General features: G+C 39.6%; 1 protein-coding gene across 14 annotated transcripts in view; it reads left to right on the forward strand.

The window, feature by feature from the left end:
- Positions 1-20328, forward strand: part of Rfx3 (regulatory factor X3) — a 268551-nt gene extending 248223 nt beyond the window's left edge. For 12 of the 14 annotated variants that reach the window (XM_052713326.1, XM_052713331.1, XM_052713337.1 and 9 more), the window contains 3 exons: positions 10173-10235; positions 11154-11196; positions 13444-20328. In XM_052713326.1, the coding sequence (XP_052569286.1) occupies positions 10173-10235; positions 11154-11196; positions 13444-13682 (345 nt within the window). In that variant the 3' untranslated portion in view covers positions 13683-20328. The remainder of the gene's footprint in view (positions 1-10172; positions 10236-11153; positions 11197-13443) is intronic. The other 2 variants (XM_052713338.1, XM_052713327.1) reach the window with 1 other exon arrangement.
- The last annotated feature ends 643 nt before the right edge of the window (positions 20329-20971 follow it).

Genomic DNA, 20971 nt, shown 5'->3' on the forward strand with positions numbered 1-20971 from the left:
GAGGTTTTTGAAGGAAAAAGCAACTATCTGAATAGCCGTAACAGAAGATGTATGGAATCTTGTCAAAAGCTATGTTGTTATTTGTAATAAAGCTTACTATCCCTAGCTAACATTTTAATTAAAGTCAGATCCTGTCACTTTGCTAGGTGTTTTAGATTCACGTTTATTAGTACTCCAAAAAGATATATTAGTGTCACCTTTCACCATGAAGGCCAATGGGAGTGGAAAGTCACCAGCCAGAAATGGCAGTTGCTAAAACTAAATGGACAGAATGCTTCAGTCACACACCAATAACCAATGCTCATAACACCCACTTAAATTTGTCATCATATAAATTGCTTGCATGTATGGTGATATTTTATTTGTACTGAAATGTGGCTTTATTTGTATGTTAATAAATAAAGTTGCCTGGGGGTCAGAGCTAATAGCAAGCCATAGCAGAGCTGGGCATTCGTGGTGCACACCTTTAATCCCAGCACTTGGTAGGCAGAGCTAGGTAGATCTCTGTGTGGTCAAGGATACAGCCAGCATTGGAGACACATGCCTTTAATCTCAATACCAACCATAAAAAATCTGGGGGTCTGTACAAACAGGCAGTGACAAGGAGGTCATGTGGTTGGGTTTACAACCAATGAGAAGGCAGAACAGAAAGTCTATATATAAAGACAAACACACAGGAAGTAGGTCTCTCTTGGCTGAAGAGGCTAGCTGCAGCAGGCAGGTAAGGCTCTTAGCTCTGATCTCTTGGCTTTCTTCTTTGCATTGGTTCTGTGTTTCTTATTTAATAAGATGGTTGGTTACATCTACATGCATGGGCTTTCATCTCTGCATTGGCTCTGTGTTTCTTATTTAACAAGACAGTTACATCTACACTTGCATATTTTTTCCAGATAGGAACTATGTTATTAACCTTATATCCATAGCATACAATGCCCAAACATAAATGTGTGTGCATGCTTATTCTCTCTCATAACATGTAAACCAAATGCCTAGTATGTAATATCTTATCATTTTGTTCCAAGCCTTCTTTCTTGGGTTTTTATAGATGTCTCTTGGTCATCCTGCTACCCTATCCTTCACTTTTTCTTAGATATTTAGAATATGCAAACTAAATGGCAGTATTGGTTTAAGAAATATGCAATTGGAAGGTCAGATGTATTAGAAAACAACAAATTATACCTTTTAGCTCCTTCACACACACCAGATCTAAATGAAATTTATTTCAAAATTTGTAGTTTGGTTTCAGCTCCAAGTCTGCTTTCCTATATTAGCATAAGTTCAGACAGCCTGAAAGTAAATAATGAATGCGACACCCTGGATTAGCCATGGAAGAAGCCCTTCCTGTGTACCACCATCTACCAGAGTCCTGGGATTGGCTCTTTAAAAACTCTTCCATTGCCTCCTGCCTTTCTCCAAGCTGGCCATTCTGTTAGTCTTCTCTTGGCATATGATAATATTGCCTATTTATTACAGCACAGAGAAGGGTTTAAGTTTGATCACACCACGAGTCCAGGTGTAATCACCAACCTCCCTCAGGATCTTCTCCATCAACCCACTTCCTCTGTTGAGTTCCCTTCCCTGCTGGCTAGTAGCTACAACCACTCCATCCCCTCTGTGAGCATAAAGAGAATCCCACAATAAGTATTGGAAACTAATCACTGAGGGAAATACAAAGGAATAACAGAAGGACAGACTGCCAAATCACAGGACTTCTTGTTGGCTCTCATGGTTCATATATGAGATTTCCTTACTCAAGGAAGTAGAGTCCCCAGGCCAAGTATACCTTCTAGAATATTTCAGAGATCCTCTCCAAGGTGTTAGGTGTTTGTTTAGGTGCTTACATCTGGATATCCTGAAGTGGGGGGAAAGAACAAAAACAGAAATTCAAGATTACTTAAAACACCTCAACAACTGAAATAGTCACTGTAGACCCGAGAGACATCTGCAGCAGTCAGTATCTGTCACTGGGTTGTTTAGAGAACTTTTTGGCCTGTGGCTGCTTGGAGAAAGCAAGCTAAGGTTCCTGAACATAGATTAAGCATGACAGTGCCACCTACTGGCTTGTTTGCCATACTTCATGATCCTGGGCCTACCCCAAGTGACCCTGAAAAGTTGACTTCATTGTACTGTGGCTCTCTGTTGTAGAGAAGGTGGTAGTTGCTGATCCCACTAATAAAGACGAACTGCCCTTGTTCAGTGTGGGAAAGGTCTTGGTGTTATTTATTTCTTCCGTTTTGTGACAGGAACTTGCTTTATGGCCTCCAATTCATGGCAATCCTCCTGCCTCCGCCTTCTGAGCATGATGATTATAGATGTATACCTGATTTAGAATGGGAAAGTTCCTTTCTTAAGGAAACTACTCTTTTCTCCTTTTCTTCATGCCATTGTTTTACTAAAATACAGCACGCAAAATGTCAGGAAAGATGGTCTCCACAAGAATATGAACCAAGAACAAAGCTGCTGGAAGCTCTACAAATCTAACTCAAATTTATCTTGAAGAGACCATGTTTCCAATCCTGTTCAATCTCATTGTATCCATGTGTAACTATTGCCTGTGGGGTGGTTTGAATGAAAATGGCCCCATGGGCTCCTAGTGAGAGGCATTATTTGAAAGGATTGGGATGTGTGGCCTCATTGGAGTAGGTGTAGCCTTATTGGAGAAAGTGTGTCATTTGAGTGGGCTTTGAGGTTTCAAATGCTCAAGCCAGGCCCAGTGGCTCTCTTTCTTCCTGCTGCCTGTGGATCCAGATGTAGAACTCTCAGGGGCCTCTCTAGCACCATGTCTGCCCGCATGCCGCCATGCTTCTCGCCATGATGATAAGGGACTAAGGCTCTAAATTGTAAGCCAGCCCCAATTAAAGTTTTCCTTTGTAAGAGTTGCCGTAGTTATAGTGTCTCTTCACAGCAATAAAACCCTAAGACAGATAGTTATAATCAAGCTCCAGTTCTTCTCTCCTGTAATAAATTAAAGCCGTTCTTTGCTATTAGATATTGCATATGGCTTCAGTGGGAACCAATCAGGTCAGGAGCAGGGAGGGTTCTTTCTCTTCTATACATGGTCTTTTTTTAAATTTGCATAAAGTGTGTTCTTCCACCCTCAACCTAACATGTGCAGGACCAGGGGTTTCATATGTCTAAATATTTGAGATGTTGTGAACCAACTATAAAAAAAAATCTGTTCCATTCATCTACCTTTAACAGATATATCTTGATAACTAAGGACATGTGGCATACATTTAACTTTCTGTCTATTCCAATGTCTGTGCCAGAAAACAGAGACAAAGCTGCAGCCGGCCTCTACCCTTGCACACCTCTCCTCTAGTCCACTCACTTGTGAACACCTCAGGCTAGCATTCAGGATTTTTCTGCACCTTGCAAATGAATTGGCTGCCCCCGCCCCAAACATGCACACACATACACTCACACTTATCTCTGAAGAGATTCACAGGCCTGGGAAGGAACTCAGGACCATTGGGTGGGGAATTCTGAGATTCCAGAAAACAGCAGTGTGACAGAAAGGTAGGCTGGAGAGGGAAACAGGCTCCAAAAGGAAGCCTGGAATTCGGCAGGGGGAGGGGACAACCCAGGGAAAGGCAAACCAGGATGCTCACTCCACTGGGCTCAGAACAGCAGACTGTCCCCTGCTCTGGCCTTGGCTTGATGATGGTGGTGAACATTCCTGTGTTTCAAACTACTCTTCCAAAGCAGCTGTGGCCTGCATTGCCTTACACTTCACTACCTGCATGCTCTCTAGTGACAGTTTTTTAGAGATTTTGAAACAGTGTGAAGATAAGTATGCTGATATATCTGCAGGGAACAAAGAGCCTGAACAGTCAGAGCTGCATCTTAAATATGCTGCAGTTTGTGGGGCCATATATGCACATTGCCAGGGCATCGGGCCAACCCTAAAGAGCAGGGCCATGAGCAGTGACAGAGTGAAAGCTGCCATTGTACGGAGCAAACTGACAGAAAGCGTGATCTTTTTTTCCAGTTTCAGTGAACACTATTAGAAAATATATGGAAAAGTATACACATAGGAGAAAGCAACCAAGGAACTCAGTACTTTTCCAAGTAAACACCAGTATTCCCTGCAGAATAAAGTTAGAAATTACTTGTCAGCAACCTCCCACTTCCCAGTTGTGAAACCTTGTACCAATGCTAATTGCAAAATGGTTTGATGACCCCTGTTCTCATTTGGGAGATACTTAAGGAAAATAATGCTCATAACACCTTAAAAATTCTAATTTTAAACTATACCTTTCCTCCATAGAAAGCATCGGAAATAGTTGCCACTACCTAACCTTAGCCTTGGTTAACAAAGCACAAACCATTGACCATTGTTGAGCATTATGTGACTTGTAAAATCCAGAATGTTAACAGAATGCTGGAAAGATTATGATTGACTCAGGAAGTTCTAAATCTGCATGTGAACAGTCTCACTACCTCCATGTGGGAATTCCTTTACTTACTTCTCAGAGTGGAAGTAAAAAAAATTAGCCAACACTCATCTGAGCCGCTCATCATTTCTGGTTGTATGATCTCTACTTTCCCTGCAAACACTCAGTATATGTGTGTCCAGTCCCTGTACAAGCCACCCTTTCTCATGATGTTTGTTTACATAAAAATCTTAATCAACGTTAAAAAAAAAATCACTTCCAGCCCCAACCCTACATGGAATGTATCATTTCAGAACCTCAAGCCAAAGCCTAACAGACTAGAATTTCTACAGCCCTCTTCAGTTGAGAGATATCCGCTTTGAAATCATCTTCTAATGGTTATAGAATGAAAGTTTAGGGTTCTATCCATGGTAACAGGAAACTGGGCATGAAGGCAGTCTGGCTTTGTCTCTGTACTAGACCTTTGGGTAAATGTATATGTTTAATCTTGGTGACAAAGCTGTTTAACTCATGGATAAGGAGGTCAGTAGCTTAAACGGTGTAAGTGGCCTCGAGTCCCATAGTTGTAGTGGCGGAGTTGCGGTGTAAAGCCAGTCAAGCTGGTCTGTACCCTGCGTGTTCTTGTTCTGCTGTGCTCGTCACTTTAAACTGGAGAGTTCAAAGGTTATATTTATTCTTGCTTGAGTCTTAGTTTTATCATCAGTAAAACAAGCCCAGTATTTATGGGAATATTGTGAGGGTTAAATTAGGTAAGGTGAAGATGGAGTCATGTTGTGAGGAGTAGGGTACAGCCTTGTCCTCCAGACAGGCTCATGAGTACCACCCCCACATGACCAGCTGCAGCAGCAACGACCTTAAAAAGCTTGCTTGTGTAGCACTACTCTGGGATGCTGTGAGGTCTACACTGTCAGAGCCCAGCAGCCAGATGCCCAGTGCTGGCATTGTGAGGTAGATAGGATAGAGAGAGAGGCAGACAGACACATAGTAAACACTTACTTCCATTCCCATCCCTTTTTGCATACGTTTATAAATATTGAAATTCTATGCATTGCCCAAGATTGTATTTGATTGTCTTTCATTAAGATTTAATTGATTATGTACTTATAATCTCAAGCAATAATTTGTATAATTAGACCATCACTTTTTGGACCAACAAAGGTGAACTCAGGCCCTAAAATAAACAGAAAAGATAACAAAGCATAATGCAGGCTTTAATAATACTGTATTGTAACAGAAAAATAGCCCACAGACTTTGAATACTGAATCAAATAATCCATAGAATTACAAAGAATCCAGCAGCATTCTTTGGTATGTAGCCAAAGTGATAATCAGAGGCAAATTAATTCAGAGATTTGAAAAACACAACTAACTAAGTAGACTGGGAAAATAAGTCAATTAGAAAGAAAACACCAGAGTTAGGGAGGAGCATCGATACAATGAGGTCTAGACAGTCATAGCTAAGCTTGAGTTCAATGTTGACTAATAGGAATGATTGAAAGGTTTCCCACATGATTGTAAAATGGCAGGAGTAAGGAGAGGAGTCAGTACAGATTCTGCAAACTAAATGACAGAGTGGCATGGGAGCATATACCTATAATCTCAGCACTTGGAAGGTAGAGGCAGGAGGCAGAAAGTTCAAGGCCAACTTCAGATAAATAGTGAGTTCAAGACTAACCTGGGCTGCATGAGATTCTTTCTCACAATGAACAAGAAAAGACAAAGGTATCTTGTTCCAATGAGCAAGTAGAAACCATGTTTAGAGAATTTCATAGTTAATCCCAGTACCCAGGAGGGAGAGGCAGGTGGATTCTGAGTTCGAGGTCAGCCTGATTTAAGTAGTGAGTTCCAGGACAGCCAGGGCTACATAGAGAGACCCTGTCTCAAAAAACAAAAACAAACAACAACAAAACAAATGGGGGTGGCAGAGACTTTTATAATGAATGTGCTTTTGGTGCCTATTAGATTTTGATCCCCAATAGCTAGCCAGATATGCATATATATGTATACATCCACATTATCTTCCCATATGTGTGTATGTGAAGTTGCAGCTACTTGGAGCACTAGCCTGCACCATAGGCCAACATGCCCTCATCCTGAGTCTATGTAGACATCCCCTACCACAGCTGACACTCATGGAGGAAGAAGCTTCTAGCTGGAGCTTTCCTCACCCCATGGCCTGTCAGCTGCTGACGTTCAAGGTCAGTTAGTGGGAATGCTTACCAGGCCTGTGCTAACACCAGGTTTGGATTCTGCTGTATATATGGCCTGGGTATCTGACAGTATCCTCTGTACAGGGTAGACCTCATGGAACCATGCAATGGTGCTCACAAACCAGGCTATCCTATCCCTTACTGTGTGGCTGCAATGTTAGAGTTGCTCTCTAGGCCTTCATTGGATGAGGAACTTAAAGGTGCTCTCGTCTTCGAACCCATAAATTTTAACATTCTCAATTTCAGTTTCTACTTCACTCTCTGGACTGACTACCTTGAGTAACTGACAGTTCTCACCTCTGTGATCCTAGTAAACTTCTTAGTTACATGAAGCCTCTGCATCCTGCAAAGAACTACTCTTCAACTACTTGGTTGCTATCAGGCTCCTACTCTAGGCTTCTCAGAGACCCACTGAGGAGTGCCCTGGGCATGCTGTCCTGCTTCCCACTTGTGCTTTGTAGCCATTGTTGCTCCCACTGTGAGCTGCCAGGCTGCCAGGCTGCCAGCTGCACTGCTTAGATATTCTCTTGGGCTTCTGTGCCTCTCAGGGGGATTCAGTATTGGGATCTCTGGTTAGGATCTACAGGAAATGGTTTCTCAGACAAGAAGTCTTTCTCTTCAAACACAACAGAGCTAGTAGAGGCGGCTTCTGCCTGTCATCCATGCAATGCCTGTCTGTAATCCATGCTGGTTCTGACTTTACAGAACTTCCTGTTCATCTGGTTGACATGATTTTAATTCCTGTGTGTAATGAATGCCATGCACTTTCTACAAGAGCTCTTTTTAAATCCCTTCATTTATACATTTATATTCCTTAGTGAAATGTGAGATCTCTTTATCCCCTTTCACTGACCCTCCCCCCAAATCTGTTTCTCCCTCATGGCTTTAAGATGAAAATACCTGACCTCAAATGTAACATCACATATGTTCTATGTGGTGGTAGTCAAATCAACTCCCTGTTTTCCATAGTTATGGGACGAATCCAGTTCCTCTGCCTTGACAAATTCCTAAGTTTTGTCTGGGAGGCTGAAATGAAGGAATAAGTGCATGTGTTTGGTAAGCATTTATGTACTCTTCACTGTGTGTATCGGGCACCACACTAAGGTTTGGAATGAATTGGTGACAGGACACAGTCCTCATGCTGTGGCACCAGTGTTACAGTTAGAACACAAACTAGATGAGCAGACACATTCAGCACTGCAGGTTCCTGCAGAAGACCCTGTGAAGCAAGTGACTGGTCCAGTGACTGGGAGCAGTGGGGAATGAGGAACTTCAGATAGAGCTGGGAAAGACTTCTTCAAGAAAGTGCATTGAGAAAGTGACCCCGAGGCCACACTAAGAAATGCACTCTGTACGTGCTCTCACGTCAATATATAGTAGCTCCTCTCTGCTCCGGTCCTTCCTACAGCAGGAAAACTCTACAAAAGGAGCTTCACCAGTTTCTGGAACTAGAGCTTTACAAAACCTGGGCTTTTTCAGGAGGCCCCCCGCCCTGTTAATTTCTATCCATGCCTTGTATGGCTCCCTTCTCTTCTGGTCTGATGCAGGTCCATGTCATCTGCCCGCTCTCCATGCTTCTCTTCTCGGTGCCTCTCATGCCTTTCTACTGCTTATTTGATCAGCTGCTCGAACCTTAAGCCCATGCAGTTGATTTCCAGTTCTCGTTTTGACCCCTGAGGTTTCTTGGGCTGCCTCATTTTCCTGCTAGCCTTCATACCAGAAGCAACTTCTTGCAGGTACTTCCATAAGAGCAGTTTCCAAATTGATCTGACTGATACTGGTTTGGGGCAGTGTTCAATTGTAGTAAGTGCTCATTAAATGTTGAATAAATGAACAGATAGACTGACTCTGAATCTTACCCCAGCCTAACTATAGGTTTGAAATTAATTCCCCCTATTATTTATCGTGTGTGTGTGTGTGTGTGTGTGTGTGTGTGTGTGTGTGTGTGTGTGCACGCATACATGTATATTCTTCTCACATGTGAAATCCATATTAAAAAAAGCTCTCCTTAGGCTAGTAAAATACCTTCACTTCTTCATTGGATTCTGTGATTTCTCATTTATTGTCTTCATTTGCTGTGTGTGTAGAATTTTGTCATTAATCCCAGAGATATGTAAGGGCATGGGTAGTGTCTTTGCTGCTCTTTGTACATCATCTAGCACAGGGCCTTTTGAAAAGCACTTGGTGTGTGTGAATGCTATTTTGCTAATGATTGTAACAAGAGGTGGTTTCAGGTTTTGGGGGTTTTATTTTCAGTGTTATGAATAGTCAAACACATCCAAGTTAAGCAGAAACATTCTAAAGAAAACCTTTGCATATAGTATCAAATGACTTTAAGGTTATTTTAATTAACAAATACAATATCATTTGAACCACCATAATCCAAAAATTAAAAATATTTCAAAATATGACATTTTTGAGTGCCACTATAAAACTACAAGTGTCAACCACCCCTAACTTCATGTGATGGGTTACACTCAAAAATCATGTACATTAAAATACTGTCTAAGATTGCCATCAGACTAGGTATATAAATTATATATGAAACAAATGAATTTTACGTTTACATTTAGGTCCCATCCATAATCATCATATGTTTGCAAATATTCTAACAGTTGAAAAAATTCAGAAATTTGAAACCCTTTTGCTCCCAAGCATTTAGATCAGGGATACACAACCTGTCCTCACCTTTGTATAAGCAGATTGTGCTTAGAGTCATGACTGCCAGTTTATTTCAAGAACTGGATCCCATGAGTTATTAAATGAAAATCCAAATGTGCTTTCAATCAGAAATAATATAACGATCCTCAGTTTTGAACATTCTCTGTCTACCGTCCCAAATGTTTAACTAAGACCCAAGGTGGATAAAAAAAAATTCCTGGAATATTTGTTGCTTATTTTAAATTCTGTGATTCAAAATCATATATAATTTATGGTTTGAATTTTATTTAAGTGTACACAGGGTTTGGACCCATGTACTTGGGATTCTCTTCAAATAACAATTTAGCAGCTAGGATTTTGTTGCCCAGTCAGATTCAGCTGTGAAGTAGTAGGATGGCATCTCCAGCAAATGGAGGAGGAGTTACAAGTTGAGGAGGCCCCTTCCCTTAGAAGCAGACACCTGGAAAAGCTACGCATTTATTCCAATAAAGTCGCTTACAGTGGCTTAGCCATGAGGTAGAATGCCTCTCCTTAATCTTCTGTTGTAACGCTAAGAACCATAAGGAGTAAAAGGATGTATTATTATAATATCCTGAACTGTGGCAAAGATGAATTTGATTAGAATATGGAACTCTTTATAAGAAAATAAGAATGTCCAAGACCAAGTGTAGTGAACAAAAATATGGAGTCATAATTGGAAGTGAGATGGCAGTATGAACTTTCTGGAATTATGCATAAACTTACTCTGAAAGTGACTGTCAAAGAGGAATATTCCAGAACCCTTACCTTGGAATAAATGTATAAGCTCCTGAGGTAGCTACTGTGGAAGGTAATGTTTGTTTAGGTGGAAAAAGAAACAACATGTACATGTTTGCAAAATAAGATCAGTTTTATTACTTTATAGACATACCTTGTAGATGAAAAATATACTCCTATCATGGAACTCTTTATAAGCAAACTTCCGAATGTAAGTAGAATTTCTGTCTCATCCTTTTTAAGTCTGTTGAGAAATCTGAATTTCTAATAACTACTTTGAAAAAAAATACTGTGGAATCCTTTCTAAAAGCAGATGCTTTGCGTTTCACTTCACTTCTTTTGGATTAGCTTTGTACCTCTGCTAGTCAGTTTTTTATTTAGTGTATCTATCTTTGTTCCCCCTGAGAGACTCAAAATGTACTTTCTTGCTGTTAAATTATCATCAAGCTATTGAGCCAAAGTAGAAAGGAACATCTATGCCCATGGCTATTAATTGTTCCACAGTGCTGAGAACTCTTGTTCACGTTGCCTGTAGCAAATGCCTTTCCTTTTTTAAAAAATGGGGCCTTCGTACCTTGGTAAATAAGAGCATTAATTAATTTAGAGAAGGTTCAAATTTTAAAATGTGAGATAAAGAATATTTCATCTCTGGAGCTCGCATTATATTCATCCCTCTCACTGCTGAGGTGTCCCCACGACCAATACACCATGCTCCAGCCTTAAGGAAGGCCCCAGCCGGACTCACTGGCCGAGCAGGGGGAGAGGAGCTGGTGTATACTGCTTGATGGGGGCTTTTCCAAATCCATTTCATCACACCCATCACCATCCAGGTCAACCAGGCCCGTTTCTTCATTGCTGAATTGAAATAAAAGTAAAACGGAGCATGGAAGCCAAAGAAAATTGTTATCCTCTCTCAGAGAGGTGAAGGCAGCTCGAGCACGACATATTTTAAACTTCAAATTTGACACATTGGATTGGAAAATTGTGTGGCCTTTCTAGTTAGAGATCAAAATGGTCAGCAGTTCACACTTTTAAAAAGTCATGGAGTGGTGTTTTTACCACAGACTGATAGAGTGTTCTTTTATTCTGTCAAGTAGTAACTATTGCACAACTGTCTGTTATTCTGCAGTTCGGTGATTTAAATGCTGTGTCTCCTGGAAATCTGGATAAAGGTAAGAACTGAAAACTTTGAAGGACTTTTTGACTGAGATCCTGTGAGAGGAAGCAGCGTGACTGTACAGCACTCTGATCCTCTGGATGTAGCAAGCAGACCCGGGTGACAGCAGGAGCCAGCTGTCCTTGGCATCCCTCATGATGTTGCTGTTTGTTTCTTCCATCCATGTGTCTTCTTCATGTGATGTGTATTGGATGCAGAAAAGTGAATTTCAATGCAGTCCCAAACGTCTTTAAACTTTCTCACAGAAGTTCAATATAAATAACAATTATTGACCTTGACCAAAATCCTGGAAGAAAATTCTAATATTGGACCAGAGGTTTTTATTCAAGGCCAGGCAAGGAAAAGATCCCTTAGCTTACCCATCTACTAGTCAGTTAACTTTTCAATGGAAAAGAACAGTGATGTTTACTGTAAAGCCACAGTAGTGGTTCAGTTGAGAAGGATAAAGAGATCAACGCTGGCATTGTCAATCGAGTGTGTGCTGCTGCGTATGCACGATGTGCACTCCTGAAGAGCCTAATGGTCAATAAGACAATGCAATAAAAGAATAGGAGGGTCAAAGGTGGGTTGAGTGAGACTAGAACACACAATTCCTACCCGACTTTATAAGAACAAATTATGAAAATGATGATGCAGTTTTAAATCGTAACATGTCTTTCAGTAAAACAACACCACAGTAAATATAGCCATCTTCTTGCTTGGAACTTGAGGAACTGTTATAGTTATTGGATTTTCTAGGGAGAACTACAGCCATACCTTCTAACCAGAGCCTCTAGAGAAACTAAGGCCAAAGGAAGGGCTTGGGAGTCTACAAAGAGATAAAGAGATGCAGCACTCTTTTCCCAAGTGTGCTGCCCGTGGTTTCCAGTGTGCCCCTCTGTGTCTGTTGAGCAGAAAGCATTATGCTAGAGCCATGTTTCTATCATCACCATGTTTGGATATCCCTCTCTGACAAGTTGCTATTACTACTGTTCTTGGCTTAATTTCCATTTTAGTACCAGAGCAGGTAAATTAGAAAGTTAGACTCTCCCAGCATGTTATTGCTTCGGAGGTACAACCTGTGGAATTGCAGTAGTAACTAACCTTCAGGAAAATAGGTGGGTGGTTACTTCCCTCCAGTCTTCATGAAGTGGAGAAGGAAAGAATTTGGTCAACCCCAAGAGCACCTCACTGTAGCTTTTGTGTAACTGAACTCAAGTGGGTTCACAGAAAGGAGCACAGATGTCTATAGAGTTCAGTGTTGTCCTGAGGAGCTGGAGAAAGGAAGGGCTTGCTTCTTTCCAGATTGCGCTGTTGCCAAGCCTAAGGAGCCCTGTCACTCAGAGAAGACAGACCCAATCAGACGGATCGAGAACTGTTGAGTGTGCTCAGACTGTTCTCTCAGGGGTATTTCTATCTACAAGATGGATAACAGGACCCTCCACTCTTCCCATCCCTGGCCTGCTCACATGGAGTTTGCCCTCTTGCTACTGCTTGCTATATGGTTTTGATTGTTTTTCACTTTGGAGAGTGGAGGCATGAAATTGTGATCTGCCATCACCTTTTTGAAGGGGTACAGCTGGTTCTATTTACCCCTAACCCTGGGACTTCCCCAGGCTACAAATGGAACATGAAGTTTTGTGGGGTTTTTTCCACAAAATGAGTTATATCAATGTAATAAAATTTGGGAGCAAAAGTGAATGTTTTATATATTTAATTTCCAGAAATGAATTGCAAGTATTTACAGTATTCATGCTGCCAGCAAAGAAGTCCTTTGTGCATTTTTTTAAATCTCACATTACCACTTCATTATTTAGCTTTTTCTTAGCATATGAATTAAGAATTTATTCAATTGGTGTTAGCTGTCTGTAGAGCAATAGTTACACAGTGGTAATATCATGAGTCATAGTGCAGTAAGGTTTTCTGTGGAACAGCACAGGCCTCATCTACATTAAGTCAGCATAGACAAAACATAGTCTAAATTTTTGTGTGCCCTCCCCCAAGACCAGTTTAATATGCCAAAGTAACTACTTTATGATGTCACAAATTATGCCATTATTCAATACAGAAATTTTATATAAAATTCCAAACATCCGAAAGAATTGTGGCTGTCTCACTGTAGCACTGAGGGGAAGAAAATCCCAGGAGAGGAAAGCCTCTAAGCTTCCTCCCCTAGGGAAAGCTGAGGTTTCTGAGGGAGCCGGTATGCTCAGATGACTCTGACGTGTGTGTTGATGTTTTCCGGTGGTATGTGTTTGTGCAGATGAAGGCAGTGAAGTAGAAAGTGAGATGGATGAAGACCTGGATGATTCTTCTGAGCCTCAGGCCAAAAGAGAGAAAACAGAGCTGAACCAGGCCTTCCCTGTCGGCTGCATGCCGCCAGTCCTGGAGAGTGGTGTGCAGCCCAGCCTCCTGAGCCCCATCCACAGTGAGCACATCGTCACGAGCACTCAGACCATCAGGCAGTGCAGCGCCACGGGCAACACCTACACCGCAGTCTAACGGCAGCAGGAAAACCGTTTTTCCAGCGCCTTTAACCCACTGATACTGGGCTTAAGCTGAAAGTCTAACAAGCCTGAAGGTTGACTGTTGTCAAAAGTCTATCTGTGCTGAACATTACCTTTTTGGAGTTGTGGAATGGAATGGGTGTATGTATTTTTCCAGGTCTTTTTTTTTTTAACACAAATTATTTGCCTTTTAATAATGAGTTTCTCCCCCGCTCCCCTTAGTTTCAGGTGTCAAGAAGGATTTTTACAACATATAATGTCATTGTTTTTGTTTTCTCATAATTAAAAAGTAATTTACATTTTGTAGCTTAAAATATTTTATTGTTGATTGTTAGTCTTGGTGTATGATTTTATGTGTAAGTTTTTTAATTAGATGCACTTCTGTGAAATATCAAAAGAAATGAATTTCTTTGATTTACACTGGAGGCATGCCCATTTGGCAGCAGATGCATCAAATTTGCTTCTGAAAGGTGCTTTTCATTGGACAGAACCATAAGACACTATTTTGATAACATTTTGGAGTACAGAGAGAATACAGAGCGTTTTTATTATAGTGCTAGAGGGTTGGGAAGGTCATCTATTTTTCTCTGAAGAATATTGAGCTGTGCATTTATCAGTTCAGGGTAAATGACAGAATGGCAAGAGATTATGCTAATATGTACATAATTTGTGCACATAACTATTACACCATGTTAACAATGCGAGCTTCCGTTAGGCATCGACTTTTAACTATGACTCGCATACCAGTTCCTCTGTTTAAAGACTACTGATTCTGTATTGGGACCACTGCACAGATGCATTCTGCTCTTAAGTGGGGCTGTTATAGTTAGATACTGAAGCTGAAAAATGACTTGACTTTTTTTTTTAAGTGTACATGCTACTTATACTGAGCTGGACATACAGGAAACCATTCCATTTGGATGACTTTCTTTTATTCCAGGTCTTTTTTCTAATAGTAGTTCAATATGCTGCTATTATAAAAGAAAATGTATAGAATGCAAGGAATGTAGCGCCCTGCATATTGTTATTTCCTGGTTTCTAAAGTACATGGATTTCAATTTTACACAGAACCTGAAGGCAGGGTGACTGGCACACCTCACTGTTGCTGACCCCGATTCTATAGGATTTGGCTAGGTGGCTGGATGGACCATTGCCATTGAAGAATGTACATCAGGGATCATCGTACCTCGGCTATTACATGGTGCCTTAAAACAGAACTGAGCTAAGGTTTAGTAAGGTTTATTTTGTTCGTGTGAATAACTCTTCAATCCATTTGGTAAAGTGTGCCTGTCATGCTCAGATTCCTGAAGTAAGGACAGGTCACATGTTCTTCAAGGGGAATTTAGGGGGAAATGAAGCAAAACAAAGAGACAAAAACTTCAGTTTCTCTCTGAGTGACTGTGAGTGGACTTGTCTATGTTTTATCCTTGGAGCTGAATATCACTTGATTATAAATCAGATTGCTAAGGGTGTGGACTAACAGGCTAGTTTTCATACAAACATTTTACATAAAGATCGTATGTTGTAGACCATTCTTATCTAGTTACAATTCTGGAAAGCTAACAAAAAAAGCAGGTACTTATTGAAGTGCATCTTTTCAGTCTAAATGTCTGTCTGTGTGTCAGGTGTCTCTGTATAAACACACACACACACACACACACACACACACACACACACACACACACACACACACACACGGGAATTCACCCATGCATGCATGCACACACATGGAGCAGGAGTCTGCTACAGTCAGAAGTGAGATCCTAAAGAGCACAGGCTCATCACATTTTATTTTGCATGAAAAGCCAAGGTTCTTTTAAGAACTCAACCATCAACAACAACAAAACAGGACACATCCTTTCGTTTAACTAACTATAAAAGTAAATCAGTGAAAGTCAGTAAATAACAAAATCAATAAAGCCAAAAAAGGAAAGGAAAGCACAAGATGATGTATAGATCACTACTGAGGCCTATATCAAACTGAAGACTTCATCTTTCCAGTTATGTTGGGTGAGGGGTATGGTTGAGGAGATGAGGCTGCACCACTCTGGAAAGTTAAAGATACCAAATGGCTTATCAGGAAACACAGTGTATTGAAACTGTTATTGCCTGATTGATTGTCTCAAACTTCTGAAGATCAATAGCATTTCTGAAGTAAAATTAAAATGTCATAAATATAATTTTTAGTGGATTCTGATTTTATATCGAACAATTTACTTGAGTCTTCACTGGCATCCAAGCATCACTTCATTTACTGCAGATCCCCAAAGGCAATGAATTTGCAACCCCCTCCCCTGCATAATCCATCATACGCTACAAAAGACCATGGATCTACTTCATTGTGAGTTAGAAAATGTTTACACATAAAATTTAAATCATAACATAACTCTCTTCATTTTAACTATCCCTCCTGAGGTCTTTCAGTCTCCTGTCTCTACTGGTCATCCTTGGATGACATCATGTCTGTATTGGACCAAATGTATTTACTGGTTTCACTGTGTTTATTGGTTGATTTTGAATGTATTTGTATCACTGTTTTATTTAACCTAATGTCGGGGATACTCGTATCATGAAAGGAATCTGCTGACAATGGACAGATGTAGATTCGTGAGAGTGAGGGACTGAGTGGCCCTCCAGAATTCAACATTTCTACCAGTTGTTCATGGTTTGTTCTAAATTAGGACAGAGTAGAACGTAATGAGCATTATTACGGTTGGAACTGACTCTAAAATATTCTGGAATCTTATATAAATATTTAGGAAGATTAATCCTTTTACACCAGTGTAGATAGGTCTAACCAATACATACAACAGAATACCTATGGCTTATGACACTTCTAATTATTTGTAGTACACACTTACACACACATCAATTTTGGATTTGAATTGTGAAATATATTAGAAAACAAAAATAGTAATTAAATGCAGGCATAAATTAGAATAATCTAATTTGTTGTAGTCATTTAACATTTTGTTTCCATTTTCCATTCACTGAAACTGGCTTTTCTAAGTATCAGCCACTACAATGAGACTTCATTGTAGACTGATTGACACAAATACTCATTTTAAGGACTTCTGGTATTTCTTGGCATTGTAATCAAATGCTAGTCTTGAAATACACGAGTATGAACCAAGTGCTACACTTCCAGTGAGGAGAAGGGGAGAGAGGTGCATGAGCTATTGGTATATTTCAGAAAAGATATTTCCATGTAATACAAGTGAGTATCATAGGTATAGTTTAATATCAGTAAATACTTTGAGAATTATAGCCAAGAGATTTGCGCTTCCAAAACCAGTGAACAATGGGTAGAATGGGTGAACTTTCTCCTGGGAACACAGGGCCCAGTTTTTGATTTTTTTTCCTTTGGATATCAAGTTACTAATAACTTCAGGATTTGTATCCAAATCATGTTTGGATTGACTGTATGAGTCTTACTGCCTTTTCAGAAATCTGCGTTCCTTTTTGTGATTTTCCTTGTACTGTATAGCACGGTTCATGCACCTCTCTTTAGATGGTGTACTTTAAAAACAGAAGTAAAATACACAAATGGTTTTCTCGCTGCATACCTAAAGTTAGTAGTGTGCAACATTAACTGCCTTTGATTTGTAGTAGATGTTCAAAAATGAACATGTTCTTGCAGAATGCTGTAGTTGTCAGTCAGAGGTGAGCACAGCTTCCATGCTGTCATCGTGGGCCTTTTTACATGGACACACTCTCTAGAAGTGTTTAATGCATTTTCAGTTTTTAAAAGATTATTATTATTATTATTATTTGAAATGTCTAAAATAATGCTGTGCTTGAAACATCTGTTTTAAAAAAGTGTGTCACTGTGATGGACACAGTAGGAAGTGAAAAACTTGACTAGTCACATTTGTACACGAGGTAAGGCAGTGGTTATATATAACAGATTGACTTTGTCATAACCTCCCCCTCCCCAAATTCTTTTGAGCAAACCAAACTATCCAGAAACGAAAATCAGAAGTCTTCTGATCTCTGTGGATCACATCAGAGTATGGGGGAGGAGGGCTGGCATGCAGTGTTGTTGAACATCGGGCTGTGACTGGATCAGAGCAACCTCCATGTACATGGTAGACAAACCCATTAACAGAACCCTAGTATTTCTGCGAGTCTGGTGATTTTAAAAGACTGGAATTGAAGCATTAATTCAGTGCTTAGTTCTGGTCCTAGAAAAGCCCTTTGCTGTAATGCCTTGTATTAACCCTTTGAGCATTGTAAGATATACAATGGGGGATGAAAGCCTTTCAGATCATTTATTTAGACTTAAAAAAGTAAAATAGCCTCTATATCCAAATGTCTAACTAATTACACTGTTTTTTAAAGGGGGGTCAGAAAAGAAAGTGTCTCCATGCCGAACACTTGCATTTTATATACAACTCTTAATTTTACTTCAAGAGGGCTTAATATATTTATTCCCAAATATTCACTGCCATCTAAGTAAGTGTACTGTTTACAGAAGAGAAAATCAACTTTTCTAGCATCACATGACTCTCTAGAAAAGGAGGACACATACGTGGGCCTGTGCAGGCCTATGTTGTAACTGATTTCTGCACACTGGAGGTACCTGATTGCCTTTAAAAGGTATGATAAAATAAGGGTTACATTTCTTCTTTTCTCCCAAAACAAAAGATCTCATTTATTTAGCTTTAGAAAATACAAGTGTAAGTGAAGCCTTAGGAAGAAATGAGTTCCACTGAACACAGCTGAACTCGGGACATTTAGGCTCTTTGGAGTTGCATCTATCATAAAATATTGTTTGGAAATTCATACGGGGCATAATTTTACCTATGCTCCAAAATGGTAATACTAACAAGACAGAGAGAGACAGAGTGTCGAGCAAGGCACTCACTTGCTCTAAGCTCTTCTGTCAGGAGCTGCTGTGACTGCTGCTTCAGATATCTCTGAATGTCATTCTGCTTACAACATTGCTGATTTCTTGGAGGGAATTTCTGGACAGTTGATCTGGTCCTCCCCTGTGTGACAGAACACAGAGCGGTGTTGTCTACAGATGTGCCTGCGCCGCCCTCGCTGGGCACACACAGGAGCGTAACCTATTCCGATGTCTGCTGGGCATCCGTAGCATAGTGCAAGTGTCCGCACGTTGCTTTTTAGGCAGTTGAGGAAGTCAGACCATGCAAATGACTCATGTGTTAACATGCAATACTCAAAGGGTTTTACTTTAGCTCTCCTCTTTTGAATCTTCATGATGATTTACTGTAAATGCTTCTCAGTTTGCATGCCTTGCCCATTGCTGCTAGTGATTTTATGTGCCAGTAGACCTGAGTTTAGTTTACCAATTTTACTTAAATAGTAAAAGCCGCTTACAAAGTGACTGCCTAGGATTGATTCTCCTTTTGTTTAAAGGGATTGGTGATACGTCTTTTTAAAAGAAATGTTTTGTCTCTTCTATTTGGTTCTGATATTTGAATCTTTTCCCCCTCTTTCCTTTGTTTTCTTTCCTTCTTTTTTTTTTCTTTTACATAAAGTATGACGTTGGGATTGGAAGCCCTGAGTAATGAAATATTTGGTAAGAATCATTTATGTAGCTCAATAATGATGATAACAAATCTCTGTGAGAAGTTTGATTCTGGGGAGGAAAGCAAAAATAAAACTCTGATTGACTTTTGATGACCAAGTAAATTTTCCTGGAATAAATTATCATTTCTGAACAAATGATTGCCTTGTTTTAGCCTACCATACTCAATTTTATATGATCTGATAAGGAAGGTATTAAATTTTATTCGTTTAAAAACATCTTTTGTACCGAAGCAGACTCTTTTCTCTGCTCATCTCCATCATCAATTTGGACCTGTGGTGGTGACCAATGAGTTGTTTCCAGAAACTTACGTGAGTGCCTTGAGAACACTTGGGAATTTGTGCCTGAGGTGGTAAACTTTTAATTAGGTTAATTGTAGCGCTTACCAATCAGTAACTCCACTATCACTCAGGGCTTTCGTACCTTCTAGGTAAAACTTCTTTCATTGTGTTTTTTTTAAATACCGTATTTTTTTTAAGTGCCATCATTTAAATTTCACTTAGTAAGTGGCAGATTACATTCTTCAGTCCCACAAGCACACAACATAGGAACACTAGGAGATATTTGAGCATTTATTTTACAATCGACTGAATATATTATGTAAATGAGGTAAGCAACTTTTGTAGAGATTGTATGTGTGAGATAATGTAATGTTCTTTTCCAGTTTTTGGACTACAGTTGAATAAACTTTTTAATTATTTAAAAACATCTTTACCGAATAACATGTGATGGTTTTTTGTATAATGTATTTGATTTTGTAAATACGTATTTCCTGATGTGATTTTTGTGAGAAACGCTAAATCTTTTAGTATACCATGTCCTCTCAAGATTGGCGGGAGCTAAATACTAGTTTGTGGGCGATTTGTATTGTGTACTGTACAATAACTGGGGAACTTTTATAATTATAAAAATATATATTAACTTTTAGTGTGTTGTTTAAACAAATGACTGGAACATACTAAAGATATTAGTAGGATTTTTTCTGAATATTTCAGACTTGAACTCAGGCTAGCTTTCTTGTGTTTTTCAAAACAAAATGGTGTCTTGTCTTTTAAAAATCAATAAATTTGTTTCCTTGTTACAAACATTTGAAATGGCTTGTTTTTCCCCCTCAAATCCTTGTCAGGGAACTTGTATCACACCCCTCCTCTAGAGGGGACTCTCTGTGCCATTCATTAGCTTAGAAACAAAATGAAGTTGTTTTCCTTCTTTGTGTCAAATGAAATTGGCAATATTTACACATGAACAGCACAAAAAGAGAAAACAAAATTATAGGCCCAGCAGGGTACAAATCTTACCCTCAAAGAAAATTAGTGATTGAGTGCTGTTTGATTTAGAAGCTGTCAACATTCCCATTGTAAATCCAGATTTCTGGATGTTCGTAATGTGTTTGTTTTATGTCATTTCACATTGATATCTGGCATTCAAGTTCCTTGCTTAAATTGAAATAGCTTATTAAAATTCATTTTAATGCACTTAAGAAGATACCCCTGCCCATTTTTTTCTTTGAATATGTACAGAAAAAAATTCTTGGATGCATATTTGTGGGAGTGATGAATGAAAATCCTGTAGTCACTATCATAAGAAAGGTTAAAAATTAGTATTTTTTTTTACCTTTCTAGCACTGAATTGTTTTCAGATCATAGTATCTATAGTCTTCTAAAGTGGGGAATAGCCAACTTTGAGGATTTCCTTAAAAAAGAAATAAAAAGGAGATACTTGTTATCAAC

The sequence above is a fragment of the Peromyscus californicus genome, unplaced genomic scaffold (assembly GCF_007827085.1).
Source record: "Peromyscus californicus insignis strain IS unplaced genomic scaffold, ASM782708v3 Scaffold_4__1_contigs__length_199733344, whole genome shotgun sequence".
Taxonomy (NCBI): domain Eukaryota; kingdom Metazoa; phylum Chordata; class Mammalia; order Rodentia; family Cricetidae; genus Peromyscus; species Peromyscus californicus.